The sequence below is a fragment of the Macaca nemestrina genome, chromosome 15, assembly GCF_043159975.1.
Source record: "Macaca nemestrina isolate mMacNem1 chromosome 15, mMacNem.hap1, whole genome shotgun sequence".
Lineage (NCBI taxonomy): Eukaryota > Metazoa > Chordata > Mammalia > Primates > Cercopithecidae > Macaca > Macaca nemestrina.
In genome coordinates this window covers 98,601,119-98,621,752 of record NC_092139.1, presented here as the reverse complement: position 1 = coordinate 98,621,752, position 20,634 = coordinate 98,601,119, and the positions used below count along the sequence as shown (strand labels likewise).

Below are 20,634 nucleotides of genomic sequence, written 5' to 3'. Positions count from 1 at the left end.
GTATTTTTAATCATTTGATAAAACAGGCTCAGTGTTGAATAACTTGCCAAGGTCAAACAGTAAGCACTATATTTAAAAAATTCTTTATTTAAAATAAAGTTTAAAAGTAATGTGGGTAGTGTAAAATATTAATACAGAAATGTATAAAGTTGAAAGTGTCATGTAATCTACACTGTTCAAAGCAAGCTGTGAATAGACTTTTTTATGCATTTATAAACATAAGCACACACATTTTAAAATGATTTCACACTGTACACTTTTCTATCAGTAGCTTGTTTCACCTAATGTATCATGGCCATTTTTCCATACACAATGAATGTACTTTATTCATTTTAATAGATACAAGATTTTCCTATATGGCTAAACCATACCTTAACCTATCCTTTAACGACAGACATTTAGGTTTTCTATTACTTTCTACTATGTCATTTTTATGCTTCTGTGGTATCTTAAATATTCTCTCAGTTCCTGTTTCATTTTGTCTTCCACTTTGGAAAGTAATTTCAGTGACCATGACCTCTAGTTTAATAAATACTTGGATCTGTCAAGTTTCAAAGTTGGTAGATGTTATCAGTCTGGATTCAATTTCAAGTAATAGAAACCCAACTCAAAAGTAACTTAAGCAAAAAAGGGTATTTATTGGTTCACATAACTGAAAAGTCCAGGGGATATACTAGCTTCAGGCACGGTTGGATCCAGGGGCACAAACGTTGTCATCAGGATTCAAGTCTCTCCATATTTTGGCTCTACTTTCCCCTGCACTGGCTTCATTCTCTACATGGCAGGCCCTGTTGGTTTGAGGTTTTCATCCTACAAAGCTAAAGCACCTCAGTAAAGAGAGCTTCTCCTCCACAGTTCAGATGGATTTGCTGATTGATGAGGTCTGAATTACACGTCCACCCACAAAGCTCAAGGTTGGGTCAGACTGTCCAAACCACAGACTGAAAATAGGAAGAGGTGGTTTTAAGAAACATCAGGGAGTTGTTACAATGAGATGGAACGGATGCTGGGCAATTAAAAACTACTGATGTCCAGGATAAGAACGCATATGAAAAAGCTTAATCTCTGCTTAAGAAGTTGAATGGTAACAGCTGGCATGGTTTCTTCCTTGGTTATAAAAGTATTCTAAAAAAACACCATGAGAGATAAGTTTGTCCTGTCCTCAGTAAGTCTGTAATCCATTTGAATGAGATAATAATCAAGTCCAATAGCATACTTCAGATGAAACCACAGTTTCAATACAAGTAAACTCAGTGGTCATGAGTCTGAGAGTCCAACTGTCCTGCTGATGTGAAGCAAGACAACTAGCCTCCTATATCAAATAATTCTGTGAGGCAATTTGAGTCGGTGGTAAATTTTAAGTACAGTAGAAACTGTTCTTTTGCCAGGCTGAACTGGTACAGTTCTGTGTGTACTGGTGAATCGGACTTATTTCTGTACTACTGAAGAAGAGAAATGGACACAGCTTTCGATCTGCTGTATTCCTTCTAGACCTGATAGATGAGGTTCCAGGTGCTGAAAATGATCAAATACATACAGGAATAGAGGCTAACTCTGCACTTAAAAATATCTTTAAAAAAGCTGCTGGTCAAGTAGTATACAACATGGTCCTTCCTGTTGTGAACACTGAGTCCTAGCAGGTGAGGTGTGGGTTGTTTCTATTAAAAATCCTTGTTGTATTGGGCACAAGATAGACTAAAATTGGCTGTAGTCTTCTCAAGGTCAGTGAGTCTAACTGCAGCAACATGTGAAAAGGGCAGGCAAGAGCTGAGTCACGAAAATAGACAAGCAGGGCAGCTTCAGAAAGGCCAGCCATACCAATAGCCAGAATATGATCTGGAAAAACAGGCAGATCAACAAGGAAGCTCTGTAAATTAGTTTTTACCCTGGGTACTCAGGGGTTAATCCATAGGGCTTATTCTGGATACAGTTTTCTGATCTTACAGAGCCAGTCAGGTACATCAGCTTTCAGTTTCTTGCTCATCTGCCAAAGAACTTTCAGCTCAGGAGAAGGCCTTATCCTCAATCAGACTTGAGGTTCTGTTTAGGAGTCTATGCTACATCTGGGAATGACAGGGTCAGCAGAGCCAGGTTTGTCAAAGTTGGCCCTACTTTCTTTGGTAATCAAGTCGTCATCTTTTTTAACTCAGCCGATCTCTGAGAATCATCTTACAAGCAAGCCAAGGCCTCAGATTGGTTGAATGGTGCTGTTCAAAGATTCAGATGAGATCTGAAGCATGGAGACATGGAGATAGTAGGCAAACTCCTAGGTTTAAGTTTTAGGTTTTTTGCTTTTCTAATCACCAATTCTTATATACAATGTATATTTTAGACTCTTGAGCAGATGATCATCTTCATCTTAAGTCATTCATTTTGAATGAGTTGGCAGGATTAGAGGGATTGGCAGTATAGATCAATGTCTTTTTCTGTAAAGCATAGGAAAAATCAGAGAGGAAAAAAGCTGACAATTTGAAGATAGTAGAAAATTGAAGATAATTTCTTCTTAACAAATAATATTTGTATATACAAGCAGGCTAGTCATCCAGATTTTATTTGTTGAGGGTGAGCAGTCTACAGCAACCAGACTTAGGCCTTGTTTGACAAGATATAGAGTGGAGTCATGTAATCACAACTGGCCTAGAGAGAGAGGATATAAACTATCCCCAATGTTTAACCAGTGCATTCATTCGAGTAGCTCAGGATAGCTGGCCTTTAAATTGACTGGGAAGTAAAGGATGAGTTTTCTCATGACACATATCAAAATCTCCTTGTTCAACATGATCCGGTCTGAGAGTCCATAAACTGAATCCTTCCTGCTGAAACAGGTAAGTTGTCTTAATGTCTGTTACAATGCCTGCCTTAAATATATATCATGGCAAGGAATGACGTCAGCTGCTCTGAGTCAGTGTAAAATGACAGTATTAAGACTGTTGTGGTTCCACTAAAATATCCACAAGGACAAAAGCTCTTAAGTCTACTGATAAAATCCTTAGCTGCAGTCTTCATAGATTTTGTTTTTCAAATCAGTCTGTTTCCAGCAAAAGGGTAGGCAATAAGCTATCTGAAATGCCCAGCAAGTAAGCTATCATGGCCTGCTCAAAAGGCCAGCCTCCAACTATCCCTACCACCTACAGTTGGTGGTATCAGACATCAAAAGATTCATCTTAAAAGAACATCTCTCAGCACAAGGCAGAGCAATTAAAAAAAATCTATTATTGGCTAGAAGAAACTTTTCCAAATGGTTTCACTTTAAATCACATGGGGGGGGGTGTTCAAAGATTGTCTCTTGAAGATCAACTGTTAAAAGTGAGCTGAGTAGTCATAATAATTCTGGAGAATAGGCAGATATGCCAGTGATGAAGAAAAAATAATTGTTTTTTTTTTTTTTTTTTTTTTTTTTTAAGGTTATTAGCTCATTTATCTTGGAAACAGTAGTTAAACTGAATAAAAACCAAGGGGCAATATAACTGCTACTGGTTGAGTCATACAGTGATGTGTAGTTTGGAAAAGATGATGATAGATATTGAGCCCCTTTAGGAAATGTTGCCAGTATTTGAATTCGGCTTTCATAGTTATCTCTTGTACACGAAGTAGAGTACCATGGCTGATAACAAGAGGTCAAATGTACAAGTTGCTCTAATATGCCCTCAATGAGGCACCAGCTTCAAAACCCGCTTGCTGGCAATTCAGGTATCCATGGAGGGTCAAGACTTCAAAGTCATGTACTTCAAGTACCAGTAGAGCATCTGGTGTTTGTGAAAGAAGTTGCTTAAGGGAGTCTGTCAGTGTAGGGTGCATAGAATTGTTCTCTGGCTATATCCCATTCTAGGAATCACTGGATATCCATCTGGAGTGGAGGGCTGTTAATCTAGGTTCACTTGACACCACTTTCAGCCCATGATCATTCCTGGGGTCAAAGACATGCCTGTCTTCTTGCACTTTTCTAAGTTCACACACAGTATTTCTAAGAATGTTCAGCATCAACTGAACATGAACTGTGCTGAGTGGAGGTACAGAAAAGATTGGAATGCCATTCAGGTCAAACATATTGCTGTCTGGGGCAGTGGTTTTCAAACTGTGTTCTGGAGAGTTCAAGCTGTTGTAAGGAAGTCCCCTTAGGTGTCACCACGGTGGTAAAGGAAGATAGATAGTTGTAGCAGGCTTCAGGCCCCTACTCTTGCTTCACTGCTTCATCCAGAGCAGCTTCACTTTTACTCTGGGCTTCTGCAGTTTTCACTCAAAGGGCTTCATGGCCACAAAGCCTTTGGAAAACCAATGATCTAAGAATATGTCGGTCACAAAATGCTGAAATACAAAAAATAGGTCACAGAAAGCAGAAACTGTAAGCAAAGCCTGTGGTAAACCAAGGTGTTTTCCTATTCTTTCCCTAATATGGACCACATTACAGGTTGGAGTTAGAGCTCATCGGCTATAAATTTTGATTGCCTGCAATTGGGCTTGTAACTATCAGAGAACAAGGCTAATGATTTTCAGTTGCAACAGCACTGGGGTTTTTGCCCAAGGTTGCAAAATGCATCCAATTCTTTGTAAGTATTACTCCAAGAAGTCCATGGCTGGATGACTTCTCAGACGGTGATAAATCTGAAGAAAATATCTCCTTAACCCTTTTCTCCCCTTCCCAACCTCCTTAACCCACCTGAGATGCAATGCCCTTTAACTAAAGTTATGGTACAATTCTAGGGACACAGAAGTATATTGCTAAATGTCATAGAATTTATCCAATTTGGGGTGAATTAACTTTCCTCCATTCCTTTCCTATGTCTCCCCACACATCTTCTAGAGATTCCCTTGACAGAAAATAAAGGTAATTGTCAAGATGCAAGACTCTCAGATGACAGAGACATACTAATTCAAGCAGTTAATAACAAGGTATGAGAAAGGGGGATTTTGAAGATGCTGTTTATTCTGGGGTGTCCAGGGCAATCTGTTGGCAATCAGGAAGCACTGGCTATACTGCTCTAAAGCAGTTTCTGCATTCCATTAGATGGAATGATGCAAAAAATACCCTTTTGTGTTTGATTAAACTTAGGACACAATGGGTTAAACAGCAAAATGGAACTCTTTGCTACAAGTCTTTTTTTTTTTTAATTAGACTTCTGAATTTAAGCACAGAAGCAGTAGTAATTTGCTGCGAGTCTCCTGAGATCCTTTAATACACTACACCTCAATGTAGACTGGCGGAAGGGACATGTCTTACATACTTCACTATCTTAGCAGGTAACACCTTTCTCTATGTCATATTTATACACACACACACAAACAATACTACCTTTAAAAAAAACCCAGGTGGCTCATTTTGTGTAAATACTAGTTTGCAGAGATAGGACCATAGATAAGCTTTTAGGGCCCAGGAGTATTAATGTCTTAAATGCCCTTAAACCATGGGATATTGCTATGGGATTCTGGTCTAGATGTAGCTATCATGTGATCACACTTAAGACGTACTATGTGACTAGGGGCACCAGGAAGCTGGAAAATTTCCTGAGGTTCCCAATACCCAGTCATTTTAACACTGTGGGTAATTCCAAGGAGAATACTGGACTGGGAGTCAGAAAACCTGGCCTCTACCACTTTCACAGCTGTGTCACTTTCGATAACTGCTTAAGTTTTAAAATGTACATTCCCTCACTTGCAAAGAGAGATTATAATTCACTCTTATTTTGACAATTGAGATAAATGTATGTACAAGTGCTTTGAAACTGTAAAGTGCATTATAAACAGAGGGGATTTACCATAGAGGTTCTACCTTGATGTATCAAGAGAAGCCTTTTCTGGAATCTGATGCAGCCTTGTGAGATGCTTAGGTAAGGGGACTCCTTGGTAGAATTTCTTACATTTGTGTAAAAAGTTCTGGTTCCTGAGTAATTCCAAAGAAGATGCTATGAGGAGTTCACTGTGCCTTTGATTTGATCCCAATGGGTCAGAATATGTTTTCTCATTCAGTAGGCTACTACAGGATTTGAAGTAGAAAAAACAGGGTCCAGTGACCTTCATGGGATCCTAGATGTTCATGAATTTCAATCATTTGAGATTGTGGGGTATGGTCCAATGCTGCTCTCAAAAACATGTTCCCTTTCTTCAGAGAGCATTAATAACTAAAAAATCCCCTGGTCCAAATTTATTATGTGTCTCTGAAGGCTTTAACTGAAGAAATGAAATGCACACTCATGGAACAAACTAGGCCTTTGTTGTGATAAAACAGCTTTAGCTATTTGGCTTGAGGACTCTGACTTCACTATAAAGGGCTGTGCTGAATCTGGGTAGAACAGGACAGGAGTGGAGGTAAAGGCCACATCATGATGGCTGAATGCCTCCTGGGTCACAGTGGTCCACTGGAATGGGTGTCTTCTTCAGTAGTAAGGTGGTAGGAATCATCTCGGGCAAAAATCCAGGTACCAGGTCTGTAGGCTGATGGAATAGCACAGGGAAGGTAGTCAGAAGGTCCAGGTGAACACTCAGCAATCAGGAGGCACAGGACTAGAAGGGGCAGGGACAAAACAGGTAAGATAACAAATGCATGGAATTACAAACACAGGACTCTAAGTGGGTCTGCTGTCAGCACATCAGTAGCCTGATGGCTGTTAATTCTTGATGAGCCTGGCTTAGGCAAAGACAAATGATAAATGAAAACAAACAACAACAATCCAAAAAAGAACACACAAAAGCCTGATTAACACTCTCAACTTGTGGCAACTGTCTCAGTGAAGCAGCAAACAGAAACTAAGCCTCATACTTTGGGAAAGTAATCTGATTGGATTCAGGGTGCTGGGCATTTTTTGGTGGGGAGAGGAAGTGGCTCCACAAGTGGCATAAAAAGAAGTGAGATTTTAAGTTTATATACCAACAATAAAACAAAGGAGATAATTGCCCCTCTTCCTCTTCCAATGCCTTCCTCAAATTGTCTTATGACCGTCTCCTTTTAAAAAGCTGTCCTTTCACCTTAACAAGATTTCATCTCAAGTAGGAGAAAATAAGGTCTTGGTCCTTCTGTATGTAACACCCCATTCAATATATTGGTTTCTCCTTATGTCTGAGGGCTCCCTGGATCAAAATTTAGAATCAAAAAACATTAAAACATAAAGAAACATGACCCATATCTAGCGACTTTTCTTCTCATTAAGAGTAATTTTAGTTATCACATAGCAATTAAGAAAACACTGAGTGGTTATTCTGATAGCCTGCTCTCTAAACTCCTCCTTCCTAATAAATGTTTCATGGTATGTTGTGGAGTATGTGGGAAAGATGCACTAAACAAGGACTCTGCTTTCAAGGAGTCTGCTATCTGCAAAGACAGAAAATGCAGGCAAGTAACTATTTTACAGGATTCTGTATACAGATAGAGGATACATAACAAAATGTCATAAAACTTAAAAGTTCTATTCTGGCTAGTTAGGAGACTCATGGAAAAGAGACCATAAGAGTTGGATACTGAGAAAATGGCAGTTTTGACAGATGAAAAGCCAGAGAGGAGCATTTCCAAAGTAGAAAGAGAGTATGAACAAAAGTGCAGAGATGGTAAAGAAAAAGGCATTTTGGAAAATGGCAAGTACCATAATTCACTTTGGATGGAGTGTCCTCAGTTTCCACTGAGGGTCTGGACAGAAACTCAGGTCTTCTAATTCCCAGTAACAGTGCTGGTGGTAGTGCTTGCTCAGTCGTTGTCTCTTTTCTCACAGCAAGGTCAACAGTCCCAAAATTCAAAAATAAAAAAAATATCTACCTCCAGTGTTCCTGCCACATCCCGATAAGCTCTTTCGGGTTCCAAGTCCAGTTCTTGAAAATCTGGAAATCTGGAGTCCACGGCTGTGGCCACACTGAAAGTTATCTGCTCCAACTATTGTAGAACACTGTAGTGAAATCTTTTCAACCTCCAATCCTGGACATCTCATGTTTTGCCACAGAATTTCAAGCTTTGAGTTCCAGTTGTTTTTTTTCCTCCTTTCTGCTGAGGAAAACATCTTATCACCACAGTCTTAAGAGTCTTTTGAGGTACATCCAGATTTAATTACAAAAGAGCAAAAAGACCAACACTTTTTTCCTCCAAAACAGTCATTTCTCTGGAAGTGAGATTATTTGTCTCTGCCCTTTAGGAAAAGGGAATAGTCAATTGATTTTTTCAGACATTTGAATGAAATAGCATAACCGGCTAACATCTAATCAGACAAAATACACTTAAATGTGTTTGTGTTCACTTGCTTAGGGCTGTACCACTGGGTGAGCACCACTCCACAAAACGAAAATGTTTGAAATCCAATTGTTCAAACATTTTTATAGTGTTTGTTGGATAATGGCCTGAAATTTGATAAAAGCAGCTGACAATTAACAAAGAAGCAAAAACTAGCATCTTGGACATCTCAGTATTACACTTGCAAGCAATTAGAACACAAGGAGGGCCAAGGTTAAAAAGTTAAGCTTTGAATCACTTCCAAATCTACTGATTTTGAGGTTCCGCAGTAGTTCTAACAAAACTTTTCAGACAATGTTAACCTTCGATTAAGAAAGAAAAAAACCCCAAACATCTTCAGGAATTCCATGCCAGGTACAGTCTCTTCCAGTGAGCCCACTTGCTAAAAGTCCACGTGCACCATTAATTAGCTGGGCTTGGCAGCACCATGTGAAAAGAAGCCTATTCACCACCAACCACACAGACTAGACACGTAAAGTAGGATCAAGTAACGGATGACAACCATGGTCATGGAATATGGTCAATGAGAGTCAGAAAGGTAGTCAGGCACCGGTACAAGCAGCAGAAAAAAGTTGCCGGGCCAAAGATTAAATAGGCTTATTTAAATAGGATGCTACAGAACACATCCACTCCTAATTGCAGCTGCTTTACACTGGGTGCCATTGTACCATATGCATCAGCCACCCTTCAGGCACCCCATGGTGAAAGAAAAGGATTCAGAATAGAAGCTAAGCAGGGGACTGTTGTTACCCCGAATATCCATTATGCATAGAAACAGCTCACATATCCCAGGGACTCAAACAGGGGCTTCAAATTGGTTGTGAAGGGTCCCAAATGACATCTAGGCCTCAGTTTCCTCTCTGTAGCATAAAGAAATTGTGATTTTTAACTCTTCTGGGTCACAGCCCCCTTGGAAAACTTGCTAGCGATGGATCATCATTCCCCTAAAACGCACATTCCCACAAATTCCCATCATTCCCCCAAACCACACATTCCCACAATTTCAGGGAGTTTGGGGATCCCCAACTCCAATCCAAGGTTTCCAGGTTCAAAACCCAAGGACTGGGGAACTGCTAAGTTTTCTTACAACTCAAAAAAAAAATACAAACAATAACCATCCTTTACGTACACCCACGCTTTCGAGTTTACAAAGCGCTTTCAACCCCACACACATTGATAGGCAGAGGAGGAAACTGAGGCGCAGAAAAATTACAGAGTGACTCGCCTAAGGTCACTCCGCCAGCTGGTGGCTAGGCCCGGAAGCAAACCCACCTCTTCCGACTCCGGAGCTCGTCTCCCCACCCCGGGGCTGCCGCCAGAGCTCCCGCCCCTCACTAAGGCGGCATAAGAAGGAAAAGGCAAAGTAGAAATCCCACAACCAACCATCCTCCGGCCCCCTCCTGCCCCCCCAACTGGGTCCTTGCAGGCCCCGAAGGGTGGCGCCAGGCCTCCAAGCCGGCCCCGGCCACCCCCGCCTCCCCGGCCGCTCCAAATCCCGCGGCCGCTGCCGCCGCCGCCTCCCCCGGAGCGGGGCGGAGCAGCTGCCCGCCGCCGCCGACCACCCGGACGACTCCTCGTCGAATCGCAAACGCATAGGCCGCCGCCCGAGTTCTGCGTACGAGAAGAAAGACGCGGCGCGAGCGCCAACGGCCACCGGGCGCGCGCCGCGGCGGCCGGGCCTGCGCCCCAAGAGCTGGATGCCAGAGCAGGAGAAAGAGCCGCCAACCGATCGCTCGATCGACCGCACGCCCGTTCCTTCGCCCTACCAGACCCGGGAGGGGGGGAGGGCGCGCCAGGGCTTCTTCGAGTTAGGGGCCTGACTCCCCGGCGACGAGACAAGATGGCTCCTCCGGTCCGCACCGCAGCTACCGTCCCGGCTGCGTCGCTCGGCCCGCCCCCGGTACTGTTTCTTTAAATGGCGGAGAGGGTCAGGAAAGCAGGAAGAGAGGCTCACGCTCTCACGTGACAGGGGCGGGACCGGCCAACCAAGATCCGGTCACATGGGGACACGCAGTCCGCCAATCAGGAGGCTGTACATCAGGGCGGGGGCGGGAGGAGCTGCAGCTTTGTGATTGGCTGAATGCTCCGCTGAGGCCTCGGGGGCTTGGGGCGTCGGGGAGTGTGCGAGGTGGCCGGGGCTGTGTGCACTAGCGGAGACAAAGCGGTGTCTGTGGTGTCTGTGACGGCGGCGGCAGAACAGCTCTAAACGCCGAATTTCGTGTTGCTGAGTCCTGTCACCATCTCATCTAGCGCGGCGCGCGGGCGGCGGCGGAGGCAGCGGCGGCGGCGGCGGAGGCGGCAGCAGCAGCACATGGTTCCAAGAGCGCGCTGCGGCTGTTGGGTTCCAATTCCGCGGGGAGGGACAAAGGCAGTTGTGAAATCCGGGTAGTGCCCGGTCAGGTGGTGCGCTCGCCACTGCCCTCGATCCGGTCCTTGAAAACCGGGAGTAGCTCCTCTTCGTGAGGAGGCTGCCACGGGACCGAGGCCCGGGAAGGGCCTGGGAGGCTGAGGCTGTTGTCTGAGGGACGTGGGGGCAGGGCGCGGCCTGCCCGAGGTGCTGTGGGCGGGTCATTTGTGAGGTGTTTTTGTGGGCCAAGTGTGAGGTAATCTGACCCCCACCCTGAACTGGGTTTGGTCAGGCTTTGAAAAAAGAAGGCTTTGAAAAAAGAAGTCGTCAGTGCCTAGGAACTTTTTCAGTTGGGAGGTGGTGAAGCTGCAACTTGCGCCGTATAACACTCCATCGAGATCTTGGTCGCCGGTCTTGGGCCTGTTTAAGAATCCTGGCATCACGTGTGGCGAAGACATGGCTGATCAGTTTTCTGACAGAAGTGGGTAAATTTCCGGATTGGTAAATTTCCTGACAGGAAATTTCAGGGAACCAAAAAAGGCTCGAAGAACATGAAGATGGAGCAGTCATAAACCGCCCACTCAAGGACCATCTCCTTCAGGACCATCCGCGCGAGACTCAGATTGTCTGAATTGAGCTATCACAACTTAATGCTAAAAGCTCCTTAAAACTACAGATTTATGACATAGTTCCTTCCAAAATATTACATCGTAATCATTGAGAAGATTAAAAAAAACACTTGAAGGAATTGTAGTTTTAAACATCTCTTTGCATATATTTTGGATAGTTACTAGGTTACTTTTAACTGTCATTAAGGAGCACAGACTTACTGAAGCTTTACTGGACGGAATCCTGGGAAACTGATTTCATTATAAGGTTATATTTCCCAGTTAGTGGAGACCTCATTGCAGTCATGGCTTTCACAAATTACAGCAGTCTGAATCGAGCCCAGCTAACCTTTGAATATCTGCACACAAATTCGTAAGTATCCTTTAGGTGCCACTGAGGTAACCAGTAACTCGTTCCGTGATATTATATGGAAATCGTTTCCCCAGAAAATTTTGCTTTTTTGCTTTTTGAGATGTATCCCACTGGAGTGAAATGTATCACTGGATATCTTGAGCTCTGTATTGAAGAACTGAGATCAGTGAAATACTAGTTGCTAATCCAGAAGAATCTGATTTTTGTTTATTGGATCAAAATTTTCTAAATGCAAACTTTAGTTATTTGAAGTCAATATGTTGAGTTGTTTCATTCAAGTGTTTATAGGAATCCAACAAGTACTACTCTATTGGATCGCCAAGTGTTGGACTATTTTAGTATCAACCGTTTCCCCTCTCTAGTGACAACGTCCTAAAGAGTTAGGTTTATAGCAAGTATTTACTTTCTAACAAGAAAACAGAAGACATTTAAATGACAACTTTCAAGAAGAAAATTTTTATTTTTTCAGCAGTTGGCTTTATCTTCCTGGCAAAGTGCTCCCTACATCCAGTATTATTTGTATATGCTAAGCAGGAAACGACAACTTCTTTATATCTCGATTTAGATAGTCTTTCCCCAGAATTTCCACAGAAACATACAGTGTTCATGGTTCTTGAGTTCATGAAGGAGTAATCTCATCACTCCAACATGGTCTGAAATGTTGCAGGTTTAATCCATAAAGCCCACTCTCTTGGAGGTTGTCCAGTAGAGTCAAAACTTCTTTAGTGTTTTAAATACATTCACCTGTTACTTTTGAGATGAAGGTAAGTGTTCTACCATTCTAGTACCTGGAGAGGAGATGAGCAGCTACATGAATGGTCCAGTCTCTGAAGAACCCCCTTCAGAGGAGAGTATAGACTTCCATTATGTAGTAATAGTACAATGGTTTTTAGCTTTTTATGGAAAAGACAACATGTTTGTGATACCATAATGTCTGTAATATTTTTGCTATTTTTCCTTTAAAGGGAATAAAATTTTGCCACGTAGTGAAGCAAATTGTCAAATGGTGAGAGCCTGGTCTTATTTTGCTTAGGAAGTTTGTTATTTTTTTGAGAGACGGAGTCTTGCTCTGTTGCCCAGGCTAGAGTGCAGTGGTGCAGCTCACTGCAACCTTCACCTCCCAGGTTCAAACGATTCTCCTGCCTCAGCTTCCCAAGTAGCTGGGACTACAGGCATGCACCACCACACCCAGCTAATTTTTGTATTTTTTTTAGTAGAGATGGGGTTTCACTATATGTTGGCCAGGCTGGTCTCAAACTCCTGACTTCAGGTGATCCACCCGCCTTGGCCTCCCAAAGTGCTGGGATTACAGGCGTGAGCCACCATGGCCGGCCTGTAGCAGTCACCTAGGCTGAATTCTCACACTTAAGTATGATGGCCCTGAAACACAGTTAGGTGAGGTTGCTGATTAGTGATTATTCAGCTAGCATAGCCTTGGGAAAAACCTTTAGTGTCCTTTTTAATATTTGAACTGCCATATTAAGAACAAGCAGTTGAAGGACACTTAAATGTTCCTGGATGACTGTGTTTGATAAATGGTTATCTCAGCTCTGAATTTTGGAATGATGGCAAGTCTGGAATTACAGATTTTATGATAATCTTGGAAGACCATGAACTGGACTTCAGAATTTGAGTTCTTGTTCCAGCTTCACCAGAGACTTTATGGGATGATAATAGTAACAACAGTTAATTGCTTCATGCCAGTCACTATTTTAAACATTGTCCAAAGCAATCTTTACAGGAAGCCTTTGGGGTAAGGATTATTCCTATTTTGTATTTGAGGAAACTGAGGTTCAAAGAGATTAAATTACATGGTAATGGCTATATAGCTGCTAAGTGGCAGACTTAAACGGTGCCAAGATTTAAGTCAGTAAGATTTATCTGACTACCATAGTTGGTGCTTTTAACCATTAGGCAGTGCCTACTTTAGTCAGTTTTACCTTCAAGAGCCTATTTGCTTGTCTGTAAAGCAAAGGGCTTACTTCACAGTTTGAAAGTCTTCAATTTTAGTTTATCTCAATGAACCTCTAAGGACTCTGGGATATTTCTCCCTTCTTTTTTTCCCCTTTGCTATTTTATAGTTTATTAATGATAGATACTTGGCAGTGCCAAGGAAAAGAAAGAAACCAGTTAAGTCATTTGTTATAAGTTGGGGAATTTTCTGGGACTTTGACTTACCCATGTTGAACTGGAACCACCTGCCTGCATGAACATTTGAGGGTTGGAGTATCATTTTGGAAGCTCTGGAATTTCTTAGCTGGATCACAAATTCGACCTTAGAAGTTGTTCTACTTTTTGATGTATTAGTCCTACCAGAAGAAAGTATAAACCCTAAACCAACAAGATAAGTTTTTTATTTCTAATTTCAGGAGATTTTTAAAACATTGTGGTGACCTAATTGAAAGTTCATTTATACAGAAAATAAATTTTAAAATTCTCACATGAGGTGACTTGTAGCTCATAAAGATGAAAGATGAACCACCTCTGTAAAGTGGTTCAATAAGTCATTTTCAGAGAAGGGAAGATTTGTCTCTGTCTTCTCCTTTGTTCTGTTAAAATCTTAGGAACACGAGACCATTTCATGGTGTCTGACATGTACAGTATTGTGAATTAGGAAATAAATGGTCCTTTGCTTACTCATCATTTAATGTAGACTTACAAGCAGTGACCAGATGAGCAGGGTGGAAATCAATGTAGTGCAGTGAAAAGACCATGTGCTTGCAAACCAGCCAAACCTGGACTTGACTGTTTCCTGGCTCTGTCTTTGGGCAGGTCAACTTCTTGAATCTCAGTTTCTTCATCTATAAAATGGGGCTAATCTGACAGTTTTTACGAGGATTATGTAAAATGATGTTTATAAAGTTCTTAGCTCATACGGTGATACACAGTAAACATTGTGTGAATGGTGAGTGTTACTCTATAATATTAGTTTATATAAACCAGAAGTTGGTCAGTGTGGTGGCAACTTGTTTGGTGCTAGTCATTAGGCAGATCAGTTCTTAGTAAATTCTGGAGCATCTATTGGAGACAACATCTCTCTTTTTTTTGTATCAGGTATTTGATAACTTTTGATGGTTATTCTCTTGGTTACATCAGCTTTATAAGGCTTAACGCAGGCCTGGGAAATAAATTCTCATGATAACCTGAAAGTCTTGAGCTAATTTAGTATCAGATGTTGCTAGTATGAGATGATAAAAGTTAGGGTTTTTAAGTAAAAGGAGTTTTATGCTGTTACTTCTCTTTGGTGGTGGGTTTTGTGACTGTTACTTCAGATGTAGTGGGGGTAGTGATGTTCCTTTGGCATAAGATGCGTATATTAAGTCACCTTGTTTGCAGTACTGCTAAGTGGTCTGATGCTTAGATATAAGATGTCTGCTATTTATTTTTGTTGGCACATTTAGTCACTTAACATCTTGGGCATATATTTCTGTTTTTTTTTTTTTAATGGAGTCTTGCTCTGTCACCCAGGCTGGAGTGCAGTGGTACCATCTCAGCTCACTGCAACCTCTGCCTCCCGGGTTCAAGCGATTGTCCTCCCTCAGCCTCCCAAGTAGCTGGGACTGCAGGCGTGTGCCACCACACCCAGCTAATTTTTTGTATTTTTAGTAGAGACGGGATTTCACTGTGTTAGCCAGGATAGTCTCGATCTCTTGACCTCATCATCTGCCTGCCTCGGCCTCCCAAAGTGCTGGGATTACAGATGTGAGCCACTGCACCCGGCCCTATTTCTGAATTTTATGGGTATGTGAAGTGAATGTAGAGGAGCCTGGCAACTCAGAGGCTTAGCTTACTTATTACTTTAAGCCTGTTGAGTAAGCTCATACCTTAAATATATTAAAGCCGTTTAAATGTAAAATGGTTGCTCCAGAATTTCTTAGCTTTATTTTCTAGCAATTAAGGCAATTAACTATTGTCAGCACGTCTAGGATTTTAGCAGAAGCTATCACTGTGTGATGGGCCTATGGATGATCTACTGGTTTACATTCAGGATGAGTATAAATAGGGAGACCATTTTCCTTACATAACAAGCTAATTTACACGTGAATTTGTCCCTGGAAATGCTAAGCTGCAAACTATACTGTGACACAAGTGATATAAAAGCCGTGATCAGCCAGGCGCAGTGGCTCATGCCTATAATCCCAGCACTTTGGAAGGCTGAGGCGGGCGGATCACTTGAGGCCAGGAGTTCTAGACCAGCCTGGCCAACGTGGTGAAACCCCATTGCTATTAAAGACACAAAAAATTAGCTGGGCATGGTAGCTTTTGCCTGTAATCCCAGCTACTCGGGAGTCTGAGGCAGAAGAATCGCTTGAACCAGGAGGCAGAGGTTGTGGTGAGTTGAGATCATGCTACTTCTCTCCAGTTGGGGCAACAGAGCAAGACTCCATCTCTCAAAAAAAAAAAAAAAAAAAACATAATCAGTTGAAAGTGAACACATTTTCAAAAAATCTTTGTCTTTTTCCAGTTGACTTTTATTGGATCACATGCAAAGGATGTTTAGGTCTGTGAAAAAAGAATTTTGATATTTATTCTATCCCAGATGCTAGCTAGCAATGAGTATACTCTTGGAATGTTATTTGGGAAAGAAGAATTTATGCAGTTGGTATAATTTTGATTCTTACGATTTTAAGAAATATTTAGAACTCGATTTTAGCATCTAGAAGATCTATCTTTAATCAGTTGGAGGTCTGGAAGAGATTCTGAGTATTATCTCTGACTTTACCAACAGTGATCACAAAAGCCCTTTTTTATGGTACATACTGCCATCACAAAAGTACCCTTTGGCTACATTGTAAAGGGTACTATTAGCTTATCTGAAATATGTATGCATGGAACAGCATTGAGACTGTGTGGAACAGCAAAGACCATTTAGAATTTTTTTTTTTTTTTTGAGACAGGGTCTGGCTCTTTCACCCAGGTTGGTGTGCAATGGCGCGATCTTGGCTCACTGCTACCTTCACTTCTTAGGCTCAACCCATCTTCCCACCTCAGCCTTCCAAGTAGCTGGAACTACAGGTGTACACCACCACACCTGGCTAATTTATTTTACTTTTTGTAGAGACGGGGGTTTCGCCCTGTTGCCCAGGCTGGTTTCAAATTCCTGGGCTCAAGGCATCTGCTGGCCTGGGCAAAGTGCCAGGATTACAGGTGTGAGCCACTGCACCCTGCCCATTTAGAATTTTTTGAAAGCTCTAAATATGCAAGGCACATTTCTTTGTTTCTTTTCTTTTTTTTTTTTTTTTTTGAGACGGAGTTTTGCTCTTCTTGTCCAGGCTGGAGTACAATGGCGCGATCTCACAATGTCGGCTCACTGCATGCAACCTCCGCCTCCCGGGTTCAAGCAATTCTCCTGCCTCAACCTCCCAAGTAACTAGGATTACAGGTGTCTGCCACCACACATAATTTTTTTTGTAATTTTAGTAGAGACAGGGTTTCACCATGTTGGCCAGGCTGGTCTCAAACTCCTGACCTCAGGTGATCCACCCACCTCAGCCTCCCAAAGTGCTGGGATTGTAGGTGTGAACCACTATGCAAGGCACATTTCCGAGCACTGTGTGGCAGGTGCTTTGTGCTTGCCCTTTTGAGATCTGCTTATTTGATTCTAAATTTCTCATTCTTGTGGGATGCTATCAGAAAATATGTATTGCTAAGAAGCAGTTGCGATTTCTGTTTTGGTTTTCTTGTCCTAATGGCAGAGGGTATCAAAATTAGTTTTCCAGATTATTCATATTGACCATTCTCACTGCCAAAGACTGGAAACTTCATTATTTATTCTGAAGTTAGTACATTCTGATGCAAGATGTGGTCTCATGCTTACTATGGTTGTGCTCTTGTGTTTTTCTGGTAGCTGTGTTTTTGAGATTCCTTGATTTACATTAAAAGTACAAACTCATGTTGAAATGAGAAGTATTGGGATAAAATTGGTTATTTTATATTTCTATATAACAATCCTCAAAATTAAAAATATTTAGGGCATATAAAATGAATTCACTTTGTAAGTTTCTAAGTCACTTCAACATTTGATAGGAAAATGACTGGTTGAAAGTTTGAGAACCAATATTAGATTCACTTTTAACCAACATTACCTTTGGCAAGTCACCTTAATTTTTAAGCTTATTTCTCCCTATTTGGTGGGGTAGTTTACAGAATACTTTTTGTTTATTCAGTTGGTAATTTGAAGAATTTAAAGTGATAATTCTAGAGACATAAATATTTTTTGTTCTTTAATTTTTTTTTTTTTTTAATTTTTACTGAGGGGGCACAAGACAGATGTTTTAAATAATTAAACATATGGGCCGGGCACGGTGGCTCACACCTGTAATTCCAGCACTTTGGGAGGCTGAGGCGGGTGGATCATTTGAGGTCAGGAGTTCAAGAGCAGCCTGGTCAACTTGGTGAAACCCTGTCTCTACTAAAAATATTTAAAAAGTTAGCCGGGCACGGTGGCAGGCGCCTGTAATCCCAGCTACTCAGTAGGCTGAGGCAGAAGAATTGCTTGAACCCTGGAGGCGGAGGTTGCGGTGAGCCGAGATTGCACTGCTTGTACTCCAGCATGGACAACACAGTGAGACAAAACAAAAAAACCATATGGCTGTTTTATGCACTTTTTTTTTTTTTTTTTTTTTTTTTTTTTAGAAATCTGTCTTTACCGTCTGGGCATAGTGGCTCACGGCTGTAATCCCAACACTTTGGGAGGCCAAGGCGGGTGGATCACCCGAGGTTCGGAGTTCAAGACCAGCCTGACCAACATGGAGAAATCCCATCTCTACTAAAAATACAAAAAAAATTAACTGGGCATGGTGACCCATGCTTGTAATACCAGCTACTCAGGAGGCTGAGGCAGGAGAATCGCTTGAACCTGGGAGGCAGAGGTGGCAGTGAGCAGAGATTGTGCCATTGCACTCCAGCCTGGGCAACAAGAGTGAAACTCCATCTCAAAAAAAAAAAAAAAAAAAAAAAAAAGAAATCTGTCTTTTCCATGTAGTATAATTAATTAGATTTTATCCAGAAGAATTTGAGCTCTTATTTCCTAGGTGAATTGATGATAAAATTTCTTTTGGTTATAGCATATTTATCAGTGTTGCCTTTGGATTAGCAACATATATATTCACTGATCTTCGGGGGGAAAGGTCTTCCTATAATTCCATGAAGTGATAGCTTAATTCAAAATTTGCATTTGTAGGCCGGGTGCGGTGGCTCAGGTCCGTAATCCCAGCACTTTGGGTGTCTGAGGCAGGCAGATCATCTGAGGTCAGGAGTTTGAGACCAGCTTGGCCGACATAGTGAAACCCCCTCTCTACTAAAAATATGAAATTAGCCAGGTGTGGTGGTGCATGCCTGTAATCCCAGCTATTCTGGAGGCCAAGGCAGGAGAATCACTTGAACCCGGGAGGTGGAGGTTGCAGTGAGCCAAGATCGAGCCATCGCACTCCAGCCTGGGCAACAAAAGCAAAACTCTGTTTCAAAAAAAGAATAATAATAAAATAAAAAATTGCATTTGAAAAGTTTGGAGTTACTTGAGGAGGAAAAAACAATATTCCTGGAGAGTTTAGTTATGGATATTTAATAAATGTTTTACATTTTGTTTACAGTATGGTAAGTGATTAGAGATCCTAGATGCTGGTTATTTAATATTGATATATTTCATTTTAAAATTTTTACTTTAACTGAAAATTGGCTTAAACTTTTTACTTTGGCTGAAACTCTATGCAAAAAAAGTTGGAGTAACATGGATATTTTAAAATTGATGGTCATGTATTATATGGGTTAATTTTGTATTTTCTCTAATCAAAAGTCAAGTTTTTTTTTTTTAGGTGATTCTATGTGGATACATCCTAATTTGACATCTCATGAGGACTGTTGTGGAAAAGACCACAAATTAAACAGTATAAATTGCACATGCTCAATGTATAACTTGTTAGCATTTTGTTTTACCAATACTTGTGTGTCATCTACAAGTGAAAAAAGGAAACTGATACACTTTTGTGTAATTTATAAGCAAAAATATCCCATTTGAAAGAGAAGGAAAAGAGAATAACTGATTTTATGATTTTCTCAGATTTTGACTAAACCAGAACATTCTCTCCATTAAAGAAAGTAATCCAAGACCTTTTCCAACAATTCCTTCTAGGATGACAGGAACTTGCTTGGTGTGGTCACCTAGGGCCCCTGTTAACATTAACCCCTTCAAGGAGGGGAACCAGTGGTCATCTCCTCTGGGAGGCTGCTTAGAGTTTGGATTGAGTAAATACACAGTTAACCATGTTATTCAAAACTTACTATACTCCAGCCTGAGTGACAAGAACGAGAACCTGTCTCAAAGAAAAAACAAAAAATTCAATATGTCTGCATAAGATATATCCTTACAATTCTTGCTCTGAGATACACAGAAACTGACCACTGGTTAAGGCAATGAAAAATAAAATATACAGGCATTTTTCTAGGCAGAATATGAATAGTGAAAAACACTTTTAGCAGTTACTACACGTAGGACTCTCTCAATGCTTCAGGGTGGGTTTCCCAACTCAAAATAGGAAGAATAAACATTTCTGAATAGATGGCAGGACTTGATAAAGATTAACACTTTGGGAGCTCTGGAAAGCCTTGAGTACTATAAATCAACAATGTGAATGGTGGTTTTAAGATTTTTTCAAAAAACAAATATTGTATAACCATGGCTTTTTATTAGGAATTATAACTTCAACTCATAATTCTTTTGCTGACTTTTAGTATTTATCATTTCAGAACCACTCATGAATTCTTGTTTGGTGCTCTTGCTGAACTGGTTGATAATGCAAGGTATGTAGTCTTCAGGCATACAATCTGTGCTTGAAGTGGAAACACTTTAGGTAGCTGTGACCTTTGCTTTCTGAAGACTTGAGAGGAAGACATTTCTGTAGCATGTAGACATTCTGTAACTCCTAAGAGGCCTCTTACTGAAAAAAAATATTTTTAATAGCACATTGCTTGATAACTTCCACTTTCTTACTTAAATTCACTAATTGTTCTTTGTATTCTAGCCTAAAAATAGTGAATTATCACCTCCAAAACCACTTCCCTTGTGTATTAGAGCAAGATAATTGTAGTAAAATGCAGGGAA

The 20,634-nt window shown here is 41.2% G+C and overlaps 2 protein-coding genes and 1 long non-coding RNA gene across 4 annotated transcripts in view; 1 reads left to right on the top strand and 2 right to left on the bottom strand.

Moving 5' to 3' along the window:
* Positions 1–614: 614 nt before the first annotated feature.
* LOC105487223 (uncharacterized) lies at positions 615–7,565 on the bottom strand. The gene is made up of 2 exons (XR_011614059.1): positions 5,768–7,565; positions 615–4,305 (listed from the first exon to the last, which is right to left on the bottom strand). It is a non-coding gene; the product is annotated as an uncharacterized lncRNA (long non-coding RNA).
* A 415-nt stretch (positions 7,566–7,980) lies between these two features.
* LOC139358403 (taurine up-regulated 1) lies at positions 7,981–10,014 on the bottom strand (the record flags this gene model as incomplete). The annotated part of the gene is made up of 1 exon (XM_071078930.1): positions 7,981–10,014. A coding segment is annotated over one exon (474 nt), but the record flags the coding sequence as incomplete, so codon positions are not given.
* A 140-nt stretch (positions 10,015–10,154) lies between these two features.
* Positions 10,155–20,634, top strand: part of LOC105487222 (MORC family CW-type zinc finger 2) — a 41,764-nt gene continuing 31,284 nt past the window's right edge. Inside the window, exons 1-2 of one of the 2 annotated variants that reach the window (XM_011750599.3) lie at positions 10,155–11,534; positions 20,280–20,333. In XM_011750599.3, the coding sequence (XP_011748901.1) occupies positions 11,467–11,534; positions 20,280–20,333 (122 nt within the window). In that variant the 5' untranslated portion in view covers positions 10,155–11,466. The remainder of the gene's footprint in view (positions 11,535–20,279; positions 20,334–20,634) is intronic. The other variant, XM_011750598.3, reaches the window with a different exon arrangement.